Source organism: Elaeis guineensis, chromosome 2 (assembly GCF_000442705.2).
Source record: "Elaeis guineensis isolate ETL-2024a chromosome 2, EG11, whole genome shotgun sequence".
Taxonomy (NCBI): domain Eukaryota; kingdom Viridiplantae; phylum Streptophyta; class Magnoliopsida; order Arecales; family Arecaceae; genus Elaeis; species Elaeis guineensis.
In genome coordinates this window covers 114316690-114329562 of record NC_025994.2, presented here as the reverse complement: position 1 = coordinate 114329562, position 12873 = coordinate 114316690, and the positions used below count along the sequence as shown (strand labels likewise).

Sequence of the window (12873 nt, the reverse complement as noted above, 5' to 3'; positions counted from 1 at the left end):
TTAGGATTGATAAAATATGATTCGATCTGTCAATCCAATCTATATTCAATCCGTCGTAAACAGATTTAGATTTAAGCTAAACAGATTTGAATTATAAGCGAATCGATCCGTTTAATCTATTTAATAATTAAATTAAATTTAAATTTTAGATATTTGATCTGTTTAATCCGTTTAATATTTAGGTCGGATTGAATCAGATAACCTATTTAAGCTATTTAACATGTTTAATCTATTTCTGATCCATTTAATCTGATTTATTTAATATATTTAATCTATTTAAAATATATTTAATTTATTTAAAATTTATTTAATATATTTTTGATCCATTTAACTCGATCTATTTAATATATTTAACCTGTTTAATCCATTTAATCTAATTTAATTTATTTAATAAATAAATTAAATAGATCAGATCAGATTATCTATTTAATAAACAGATCAGATTTAAATTTAAATTTTTATTCTATTTAATAAATAAATCGAGTTTGAATTGATAATTTTCTGATCCGATCTATATTGATCCGACTAATTTATGATCTGACTTGATTCAATTATCACTTTTAGATATAATAGATAATAATAAAATATTATAATAATATATAATATTTTGTTGCATCTTATGATACTGCATGTTAAGATATTATGTTGTATCCTATAAAATTATAAAAATAATAAAGTATTAAAATAATAACGAAATATTCTATTACATTCTTTCATTCATAGCATTATTTGGAATGCCTGACATTCAAGAGAAGGATATTTTGAAAAAAAAATTAAAAAAAAAGAGTTATATTAAATGCCTTTCGTTATTAATTATAGGACGGTATATTTTTTCTCCGTTCGCAGTGGGCAAAAAAAATTACTCATATAATTTTATTCGAATATCAGGGCCGGGTTTCATATTGAGTCCTTTCTCTCCACCGTCTCGCCTTCTGTTATCTCTCATCTTCTGATTCTCTGATTCTTCTTCGAGCTCCTATCGCTTTAATGGCGGAGGAGCTCCAGTTTTCTTCTCGCCTCGACAACAAGCGAAAGTTCGAGGACGTGGCTGGCTCTCCACCGTCGCCTGTCGCCGCCCCGCCGCCCGGGCGGCGGCCGACAGGATTCTCGGCGCCGATCGCGTCGCCGGACGGCCACTCCACTGTGGCCGCACCTCCGCCATCGTACAATAGCGTCCCGCCTCCCGCCGACGGGATTCAGCTCGCCAAGCAAAGGGCGCAGGAGATCGCAGCGCGGCTTTTCAGCGATGCCGAGGCGAAGCGCCCAAAGGTCGAGAACAGCGGTGGGGGCGCGGATGATGCGGAAGATAAGGGGTTTAGCACTGGTTTGTTCTTTCTTGGATATTTTACTGGGCGATCTTGCCCTGACTTTGAAGGGTTTTCTGCTTTCGTGCAAGGATTTGCGTGATCTTAGGGTTATTTTTATGTTTTTTTTTTTTTTTGTATTGCGAATGCCTTCGATTTTAGGGTTTATTTATCATAGTGTCTCTTTGTTTGTTTAAACTCCACTGGTGGAGGCTTCGGCTCCGGTCTGGATCTTTTCCTTTCTTTATTTCTTTCCTTCCTTTTTTTTCTTTTTTGTGCCGCTTGCTTGCTTGCTTTTGTGGACGACTTATTTTGAAATTTCGTAGATTTCAGTTGATTGATAGCATAGGGTTTCATATCTGCTGATTTTTTTTTTTTTTGGCATCTTGAGTTAATTGGTTTGTAACGAGGAATGGTTCTGGTCTATCAATTACAGGTTGTGTTCAATGATTCGTTTAATGCTGATAGATGATAATTTTTCTGCTTGATTGGGGGTAGGGTCATGTTATTATATTTCAGCTATTGATTTTTCTTTTTCTGCACTTGTGTTTTTTGCTTATTGTATCGATGGTACAATAGCCTTTGCTTTTTTATGGTATCTTTGATGCACCGGTTAAGGTTTTTTTGGTGATGCCTTGGTTCTATAATCACAGGCCATGTACCAATCACCAAATGTCACCGGATAAAATTAGTAGATTTCTTTCGTTTCTGAGCATTAAATCCCAGATCCTAATAAGCGGAAGAAAGAAACGAATGGCTTATTCTTATTTTCCACAACCCACATGTATAAGGGCGTTTTTTTTTTCCTTTTTTTCGGTTCGGAAGAATTTGCCAAGGTTTTCAACTTTCAATTCTGAGCATTTTCTACTCTTTTTCTTTTAATATTGAAGCATGAAATGATATTTAATGCATCTAAATAATATGTGTCAAGATAACAATGAATAGAATAACTTGCTTCTGTCATGTGCTTCAGCACATCTTGCTAAAGTGTTCAGTCTATTTGGGTTTTCTGACTCTGTGCTTCCGTATTGATGTCTTCATGTATCAGATCATCTGCAGAAGCCCCTAGGTCAGCAAATAGCATCACAAGTTGGTATGGCTCCCCCTCCCTCATATTCCATGTATGGCTATCAGGGTTCAAGCAAGGAGATCCATATTCCAAATGGAAGGGTACTCATTCTTTCTTGATGGATATTTTGCTTTTATCTCGTTATTTTGATGTGAAAGCTGGAATATTACATGGTTAATACTCAACGATTGCTGCACATGCATAGTCAATAGTTTCTTGTTCCTTTCTCAGGTAGGTGTAATCATTGGTAAAGGTGGAGAGACGATTAAATATCTTCAGCTACAGTCAGGTGCCAAGATTCAGGTTACTAGAGATGCAGATGCTGATCCCAATTCAGCAACTAGACCAGTGGAACTCATGGGTACTCCTGAGCAAATCAGAAAGGCTGAGCAGTTGATCAAGGAAGTGCTTGCAGAGGTATTAGTTATGAGTCTGTTGGTTTAGTAGTTGATGCATTGCGTGTCCTGTTTCAGACACATGCTTGTTCACTTTTTCGAGACATGATCACCGTGCAGGCTGATGCTGGGGGTTCTGGCATTGTTGCTGCTCGAAAATTTGGAGGCGGACAAGTTGGTGCAGAACAATTTGTAATGAAAGTTCCAAACAACAAGGTAATCTAATTTGTGATATGCACTGCTTGGGCAAAGTTTTACTCCTGACTTATTTTTTACAGACTTTAATAGATCATCTTCTTCCAGGTTGGTCTGGTCATTGGTAAAGGTGGTGAAACAATAAAAAACATGCAAGCTAACTCTGGGGCTCGTATCCAGGTTCCTTTTTTCCCGTAATAGTTTTATAATTATCCACATATGTCGGCACACAAATATAATGTGATGATAGGATTAAGCAAACTTTGGACTCCTTTCTTGACAAGACTTATATAAGCTGGGTTATTGAACTGAGATCTTGGTTTATCTTGATCAAGATGGAAAGTTGCAAAATGGGTGAGATTTTCTGAATTTCTGCCTATATTTTTCAAACTGCGATATCAAAATCTTGGCCAATATGGTAAATCAAGAATTAGCAAAATTTGATTTTGAGATTTATAAATTTAAGGGGATGGGTTCCATGCTACTTGGGCAGTGTATATAGCATCCTGTACATGGATACTGTATTGGCAAATAACTTGGCATTTATCAGTTTATATTGGCCAACATGATAAGGGCCAAGAGTATCCTTATATAATATTTGTGAGCTACTGATACTGATACAAACTGAGATCTCGGCCGAGATGAATTAATCATATATATGAGAATTGCATAGTCCTTAGTTATGGCAGTGAGCTCTTAGAATTAAAAGAGATATGACACAGACACAAGATATAAGGAGTACTATACGGACTGCTTATACACTCTAGGATCTTGAATATACTAATGTCTTCTTCAGTTCTTTGAATCATTTGGAAGGAAGCAAGCACTTGATTCTCTACTTCATGCTGTCGCTATTTCTCCATGTATTCTGCGGAAGAGAACTTCTGGGTCTCGCTGCTGCGATAATAGATTGTTGGATTGAATTAATAACTTATGCGATAGTTTGGATATCATTTTAAGTATCAGCTTAATGCTTATTCATTCGTAAGGTGCATAATGAAATGCTTGTTCAGAGTAGCTTCAATTTCGAGCTTCATAGAACTTTGAGTGATCTCATATTGTACTCTCTCTTAACATATTGTTGTCATTATATTTCTGTCATTTTTTTTTTTTGGGATTTAAGTTAATTTAGCTTGTTGTGGTGATATAATTATTTTTTCACGCACTTCCTTTTTTTTTTTTTATAGTATATATATCTGGTCTTTGCAGGAATTGGTTGTTTTCCAATCTTTCTTATGTCACAAATCTTTTCACTTTTTGTTTTTTATTTCCTTTTCTGGATAGATCATACATGCACTAGAGATAGATTTTGCTGTATCTGTTTCTTTTCTTTTTTTTTTTTTTTTGATGCTTCTTGTTATTCTATCATTAAGTTAAGATACTGAACTATGAACATTTGTCCATTTCATTTCAGCTGATACCTTTGCATCTTCCTCCGGGTGATACATCAACAGAAAGAACAGTGCAGATAGATGGTACTAAGGAACAAATTGAAGCTGCAAAACAATTAGTCAATGAAGTCATTAGTGAGGTATGTATAAAGGCCACTTTTTGGGTTGTAGGTTTACACATTAGCTCATTATCTGCATATTGTTTCTTGAGATCTCGTTTAAGAGCATGCTTGGTTGGGGGGAGGAGGAGTTGGTCTCTAGAATGGGAATGGGAATGGGAATAGGTGAATTTCATTCCAGCTGTTTGGTTGGAGGGAGTCCCATTCCCTTTCTAATTCCAGTGGGGATTGAGGCATTTAAAATTCCAAAATCTAATCCGGACTCTCTCCTACTATTCAAATTCCATTCTGATTTTTATTTCAGTTATGAGCCAAATGCATTGAGAAATATTGTCATTCCAATTCCCATTCTAATCCATTCTGATTCGAATTCTGGTAACCAAAGGCACCCTAAATGTGTTGTGGTTATTTGATATATTGGATATACTTCTGCCATATGGGATATGGGACTTTAGTTCATATCTGGTGTATTTAGGTTTGCATTGCTTAATAGTTATGTGCAGTGTGCTGTGAGCAAGCATCTTAAAGGACCTGATCATTGCATGCAAGGTTTGGACATCCTTTTTTAAAAATGTATCGGGGAAATTATAGATTTCCTGATATGGTTTTTTCTTTCTGGTATCCATCTTAGCGAAATCATAATAACAATGGAACATGAATTAAATGGTCACTTATGCTGATGCCCTCTCATTTAATTTGTTTCTCTAATCTGGAGAACGATCAAGTATTTATCCAAGTACATACATATAATGAGATATTATACATATACGTGCATATCTTTATATGCAATCTTTTTCTTTTTTCTTTGTGGTTGTTTATTAAAATGCATTGTGGTATACTTTTGACTGGAATAAATTCCAAGCATTATTAGCTTTCTTTTGTCTGAATATGCACTTTATTTTGTGGTAAGCTATAGCTTGGTCTGGTCTGCTTTAATAATTTTTAATAATTTATTGACTTCAGTTCACAACCCATATGTAAGTGTCAATATTTTGTATGGTATGAGGCTTTTATATCTATATGGTCATATTGCTTGACATTGAGAAAATCTTTTGTATGATATTTGCTTCGTTAAAGTGAAAATTCTCTTGACTGTGAAGTTGATATTACATCAAGAGTTTTTGGATATTGAAGAAAAATCTTGGTTGGTGAAACTAGTTTGTTATATCTGTTGTTCTTGTTTATCACTTTATGTGCATCATGTACAATGCACCTCTAATAGAAGAGTTGACCTTCATGGAGGTTGACAAGATTGCATCTGCATCCTACACAGAAACAGGAGTTTGTAAATTATCATGTGCAGTCTAACTGATCAGTTTGGCACCTTGATGGTTGTGCTTTTTCTGCAAAGCAAAATTGTCAATCTTTAGTTGGGTTCATTACCTTGTATGGAGGAACAAAGATCATGCTCTGGAGCTTTATGGGTGGTAAAATTGTGGAGGATATTGTTTAAATTTGAGTAAATTGGAGGGTCCCAAGGGGTATCATAGGAGAGTTTGAAGTGAGAAAAGATTATTAAGATCTCTTAGATCTGCAAATAGCAGGAATTGCACAAACTGGATGAGAGGCCCTGGTTAGGGGAAATACAGTTTCCCATGTCTCTTAAATGGGGAAAACTAGTATACTGATTATGGGCCCTGGTTAGGGAACAGGATAGGCCCTGGTTATGAGAAACATAGTTTCCCATATCTCTTAAATGGGGAAAACTAGTATGCTGATTCTTGTCTTCAATCTTGGCTTCTATAATTTGTTCAGCACCCACCTTGATGTATGTATGCTTGGTTGCCATACAATGTTGTAGAAGATGAGTTTGAAAGTTCTGCTCTAGTTATTCATATTATATTTGCTATTTTAAGTTAACATTCTGAGTACTATTGATAAAGTTTTGTTAACTTGTTAGCTAATGAAGAGTCATTATTTCTTAAATGTGATATTTTAGTATTTCTCAGGAGGAGCATGGATAAGGATCCCTTGCCTAAGTGGTCAATTTCTTTATCAAACTCCCTTCCGTCACCTTTTTTCCCTGTTTAATTTTCTATCTTTCATGTTAGCTAACTTGCTCTTGATGAAAATATATATGTTAGAATCTTGGGTATTAAATATGTGGGTTTCTTGTTAGAATGCTTGATTTTATAGTAGGCATGCAGTTTGCTGCCGTTTTTGCTACATGGCTAGATTTTAGCATCTAAGGATATCCATAAAGTAACTTGGGACTTTTCATTGGAAGTATCAGCTGAATCTATTTGTTATTAGCAGGATACCTTTATTTTTTGTCTCTAGAGGTTTTCTGCTTTGTGAATTTCATGCCTTCCAGGATCTTATGCTGGAGTTCCGTTTGTGCTTCCGGGTTAAATGTCTTAGGCAAGCTTGTTGCTGTATCTTTTGCAAAGATGAATGATGAAATCAATGGATGAGTGCTGATTTTTTATAATATTTTTTGAGCTTATGTTCTTGGGAATCATTGTAGGATTAGCAATGTGCTGGTGACCCCAGCATGGTGCAGGGGTATAGACAACCTGTTATCAGTCTTTTCATGGCTTTTCTTGGCTTGGCACTGGTATGGTCTTGAACCTCCTCTCCAGAATTAATGCTCATTGGTCTCTTGAAGAGGATGATTAATTAGAAATATTGCAGAGATTGCTTTAAGTTTTATTCTGACAAGACAAACATTGAGGTTTATTAACTATTTGCTTTCAATTTTATAGTCTGCAGTTTTGAGTGTCCGGTACCTTATTATGGTCTGCAAGGAGAAACTGTTATGACATGCTCAGCTATGCTGAAGTATTTGGAATAAGAACCTTGCAGTTCTACTTTTCTGAACTTTATAACTGTTCTATCCTGAGCGTATCCCTTCGTCATGAGAATCCTTCACTGCAAGTATCAATCTGATATTCTCTAATTAATAATTCTGTGATCATCAATTTCAAACTGTTCTAGAGCTGACTATTTTGTATAAATTTTGCTTTTAGTTGTAGCATCTACTTTGTCACAGTATTAAAAGGCTATTATTTCGTATATTGTTGGAAGCAACAAATTTGTACTCTAATACAGTCTTACAGTCATCAAACATTTGTTTGACTATTGAGGCCTTTTAGTAATTGACTTTGGCAGGGGCAATGGGGTATATCTCCAATTTGATATATTGCACAAAGTAGTTAGCTGGTTGGTTATAACCATTCTATAATTTCATTGTTTAATTTATCTCCCGTCTTTTCCCCTTGCTGTTCTACATTTCACGATGGAGTGCTCTCCATAGTCATTTCTTATAATTTTCTATGCCTGGAATGATAATTATATCTGCACCTATGGACTGGTGATACCTTCTTTGTTGTCCACTTTTTTGTTCTCATTTATCCTTCTATATTGGAGGTATTTGCATTTTATACATCATTTATGTTTTCTTCTGGGAGAAATGCTTCTTGGTGTTGTTCCAGTCATTCTTTGAATCTTGTACACGTTTCATGTTTAAATTTGCTTTGCCAGCATAATGATGCCTCTTTGTATATATTGATGCTTATTTAATTTAATCTCGTTAGTGTCATTTATGCAACACTAAAGCAGTGAGCATCATTGTTATCAAAAGAACACATTGGAGCACCTTTTTGGCTGGTCTCTACTGTTACCACTCAAAATAGCATTTAATTTCCATAGTAATGTTGTTGTTTGTCAATAAGAATGGTGAGTGGATTCTGGTATTCAACTGCAGCATATTGACTATGCCATGTATAGGGAACTGATGGCTGAACTTTGATAATTTTCCTGACATCCATTAAGTTGCTAGCATCGACGTCTAAAATTTGTCTGGTTCTTTTCCTTAGCTGACATTATTTCTTGTTTGCCTCCTGAAGTAGCACAGGATCTTCTCCATTCAATTGTATCCTTGTAGCCTTCATCTTAAGGGCTTATTGTTTTTTTTTTTATGCCTGTAGTCTTCATCTCAAGGTTTTATTGTACTTTTAATGCCTTTGCTGAGTGGTTTACATATACCACTGTTAGATTCTTAAATGAAATATTCAAATTAGCCCAACTGAACCTTATACTAGAGTCAATTGATATACGTGTAAAGCACATGCTTTGATGTAATCACCTAATGCTGGTATCTTGTGTAAGATTATTCTGACCTGCCTTTAACAGGACTCTGTAAGCAGGATATTTCTTGCATCTGTTGTCTTTTCATGATTGTCAAGATGTTAATAAGACAATGGTTTTCACCTTCTTCACAATCGATCTCAGCCGAGTAGAGTAGCTAGAGGCTTGAGCTCGACTTGATGCAAGATAAATGGACTTGAAACTCGACTTGAGATCAGTTGTGTCTTAATATCTAAGCTCGAATTCAGCTCGAACAAAAAAAAAAAAAAAAAAGCAGTGCTTGAGATCGACTTGACTCGAATATCAATGGAGACATACTCGAGTTTGAATCTAAGCTTTGGTCATAGTTAAAAAATATGGTTAAAGCAAAATTAACATAATATTATATTTTAAAATATTGAATTAAGAAAATATATTATAAATTAAGTCCAATATTATTAAAAATATATACTTGAGTAGGCTCGTGAGTTTTTGAGCTAAGTATTTTGATACTTGAGCTCAACTCGAGATCGTTAATAGTTAGTCGAGCTTGGACCCAAGTTGAGCTCGAGCAGCTCGCAAGCTGTCTGGCTCATTTGCACTCCTACACCTTTATAGTTGGCATAGACTGTCTTGGGTTATTTTTTACTTCTCCGACTGGCCTTCTTTATGGATGTTTTAGAAACCTTGTTTATGTTATCACTCAGTAGCTGATGGTGATGGCAGCATTATTTTTGTCTCGTTCTTTAGTCTTCTGGACTGTCATCATGGTTTTGGTTACCTGTATCACTGTAATGTGTCTTGAATTTTTTTTGTCCCTCCCTTTTTGGCTCCTTATGGTGGTAAACAAGGCATATCATTCAGTCAAGTTGCAAGTCATCTTATTTTTAGTAGTCAGTGATATTTCAGGTGCATTTACTTGTCATTTACTGATATAATTATGGTCCTTTCCATTGGTCATGGAAAATACAATTCTGATATCTGGAAAAATACAATTCTGAGATTGTATTTAATATCAATTATACATGTTAATTTATAGAAATTTGTTGCCTGTGGCAATATATGGAATTTGTTTGAGAACATGTCTAGCTTTTGCAACTTTTCTATTGTTCAAATTTGTTTTGGAATGTGGAGAGGATGGACATCTGCTGATCTAGCTTGATACAATATCATCCAGTGTGTGGTACGTTTGTGTTTCTTTCTTTTTCTTTTTCCTTTTTTTCCTTGCAAGTCATGCATAGTGTTATTACCTGTTCATTAGGATTTGAATTTAAATTGTTGAATTCCCTCTCACTTGGCCACTCTGTTATTCTTTGTTCAGGTATATTTTGTCTCTCTGCTTTGCTTGCATTGGAAATTATTTTGCAAGTTTAAAAGAGATGTTTTTGTGCAGAATCGCGTCAGAAATCCACAGGTGGCTGGAGGATATTCTCAGCAAGGATACCGTCCACCCCGGCCTCCTATGAGTTGGGGTCCACCTGGACCACCCACAGTGCAGCAACCTGGTTATGGCTACATGCAACCTGGTGCATATCCTGGGCAGCCCCCTCAATATAACATGTCTCAACCTCCTTACATGAGCTACCCTCTACCTGCATCTGGTGGATTCTCTTCTGGCTGGGATCAGCCATCGAATCCTCCCACTCAGCAAACCACTCCTGGAACTGGATATGATTACTACAACCAACAGCAACAGCCACACCAGCAGCAACCTCTTGGGGGATCTTCTGCTTCAGCAGAGAATACAACTTACAGTTATGGCCAGCCACCTAGTTATAACTCGCAAGGGCAATATGGCAGCACAACTTACTCCCAGGGTGCTGTTGGCCAGCAGCAAGGTTATGGGCAAGACAACTATTCAGGTGGCTATCATGCTCCTGCATCACAGCCTGGATACTCTCAGCCCCAGTCAAATCCCCCAGCTGGCTATGATCATCAGCAAGGTTATGGATCCACTCCAGCATATGCAGCGTCTACTAACCCAAGTCATGATGGATCTACCTCCACTTATGGAGCTCAAAGTGGGCCTACACAAGTTCCTTCATCTCAACAGGCTCCACCAGTTCAGCCTACTGGGCCCCAGCAAGGGTACGCTAGTCAACCACAAGGCACAACATCTCCAGCCTATCCTTCTCAGGGAACCGGACAGCCTGGATATGGCATGCCTCCAACTTCACAACCAGGGTATGGGAACCAGCCCCTCACTCAGACTGGATATGGGCAGTCCATGCCTTTTCCCCAGCCTGGTTATGGTCAATCTTCTCCAGCCCAGAAACCACCTACTCAGCCAGTTTATGCTCAAGCCCAGCAGCCGCAGACCACTCAAACTGGCTATATTCAGCCTGCTCCAGTTCAACCAGGATACTCTCATGGACAACCACCAACAGCACAATCAGCTTATGGGTCTGTAGGTCCTCAGCATGGTTATGGGCAGCAGCAGCCGTATGGCAGTGTGCCACCCCAGAGCCAGCCAGGCTATGTCCAGCAGCAGCAGCAGCAGCAGCAGCAGCAATACACTGATTCTTATGGTGGCAGTGTTGGTGGGTATTCACGGCAATCTGGTGCTGTGCATGGTTCCTATGATGCTCCTGCTACGACACAGGCTATTCCCAGTGGAGTAACAAAAGCCTCTCCTCAGAGTTGATGTCATCTAGCACTTTTTTGTGTGGTGTTTCCTCTCAATAGTTTCTACTGTTTCGGAGTAGCCTTGAATTTCTGAGGACTTTGTGGATTGTGTAGATTTCATCTTGTTGAAGTTTCCTCTTTTGTCAAATGACAGCTGCGCGAAGTGTTGTTAAGTTGATCGAACCGTTTGTAGGCTTATTCCAACTGCTTTTAGTTTCTTTGTTGGGAAATAAGTTGTGTGGCTTGCATATTTGGTGCTACCATTTTAAAAGTGCATGCCGGATAGCATTTAAGCTGATCATGTTTCATAGATGTTTGCAATTGTTGCTTTGAGTTAAATCTTGTAAGTCATATTATTGCGTTCAATATAGACTAATGCAGCCACTGATGGCTGCCACAGAATTATGTTTGGTAAAATTGTTTCAGGTGCTCTTGCCAACAGTGTCGAAGACATTTGAACATCGTTGACGCGGATAAGCAGCAGTCTTGGTGCTATGCATTTACTCATGAACCCAACCTCTTTGGTATTTGAATTGTCTGTATGTCCTCACAGGGGTTTTGAGAAAAAAAGTGATCCATATATGTTCTATTTTTCAGCTTGGCTTCTGGGAGTCCAAGCTGATGGTCTTTTGAGGGGGAACCCAAGGGATTGGTGTGGGTTGACCCGATGCCACCTCCTTCACCTAGACATTTAGAGCTTCTCACTCGCTAGGTTTCTGTTACGTCTATTTGCTTGTAAATCAGAGGTATGGATCTGGATGTCAAAGAGGCTGCTCTTTGGAGTTGGCGAATCTCGTTTTGAAACTACATCATATATTCACAAGAATAGAAAATTCATGTAAATTTGCATATATAGCTCCAAGTTCTTAAGAAGTGCTTATATTTCTATTCAATTATGAAGAAAGGAGAACATTATCATGTCATTTGGCAATTTTGTCACTTTCTAGAAATGTGTTTTTGTTGACACCTCAGAAGGTTCTTGCATCTATACGTGAAGGTATGAATGTATCTTTGTATTTAATGAATTTAGTATACTTTTAATGAAGTAACTTATAATCAAGCCAAGTTAGGGTAAGCATGAAGTGAATGAAAGTTCAAACGGTATAGATGCAAAATTCAGATTTTTGGGGAGGATCAATGCAATTCTGACCTTTTTAAAGGCTCAATAATGAAATAAGGAATTCCGAAAAGATAATATGTGGAAACTTTGAAAAAATTGTTTCTAAGATGTTTGGTTGATTTTACGGTGGGCTCCTGGCCTTCGGTTTCAACATTTTTTCAAGATATTCCACACGGATGGAAATAGATCCTAGGCGTGAGACGTGGCCTGATGGGTTGTTCATTCTACCGTATTTGGTGTCACGTGCGGAGTATGATTTTACGAGGAATTGCCGGAGGAAACTTTTACACGCCAAAAATATAAAATAAAAATCTAAGAATTGCGATATAGTGGCCTCCGGTGCCTTATTTTTTGGTAGATAAGGAGGCTAAGCCTCAAACAAAATTCATTGGATATATTGCTCAGTAGTCTACAGTCTTATCAAGTAATGTAGAATGACAGAAGTATTGTAATGTAATTTCTTTGAAGTACCCGCTTTTATTCTACCAAAAAAAAAAAAGGTACCCGCTTTTAACTGATGATTTAAATAAGATGGAGTGGACAATGAAGATATTGTGCCTGCATTAACTTGCCGTCTACAATCTAAA

The 12873-nt window shown here is 37.2% G+C and overlaps 1 protein-coding gene across 1 annotated transcript; it reads left to right on the top strand.

Moving 5' to 3' along the window:
• The first annotated feature begins 899 nt into the window (after positions 1 to 899).
• LOC105042772 (uncharacterized) lies at positions 900 to 11478 on the top strand. The gene is made up of 7 exons (XM_010920093.4): positions 900 to 1324; positions 2353 to 2474; positions 2605 to 2790; positions 2889 to 2984; positions 3072 to 3143; positions 4378 to 4494; positions 9935 to 11478. The coding sequence occupies exons 1-7, from the start codon at positions 988 to 990 to the stop codon at positions 11183 to 11185; spliced, it is 2181 nt and encodes a 726-aa protein (XP_010918395.1). The 5' UTR covers positions 900 to 987; the 3' UTR covers positions 11186 to 11478.
• Positions 11479 to 12873: the final 1395 nt, after the last annotated feature.

Bases quoted from the DNA above. Each gene is read 5' to 3' on its own strand.
- LOC105042772 (XM_010920093.4), top strand. From the start codon at position 988: ATGGCGGAGGAGCTCCAGTTTTCTTCTCGCCTCGACAACAAGCGAAAG. The intron at 2,791-2,888 runs GTATTAGTTATG...ATCACCGTGCAG, and splicing joins TCAAGGAAGTGCTTGCAGAG to GCTGATGCTGGGGGTTCTGG. The intron at 4,495-9,934 runs GTATGTATAAAG...GTTTTTGTGCAG, and splicing joins TCAATGAAGTCATTAGTGAG to AATCGCGTCAGAAATCCACA.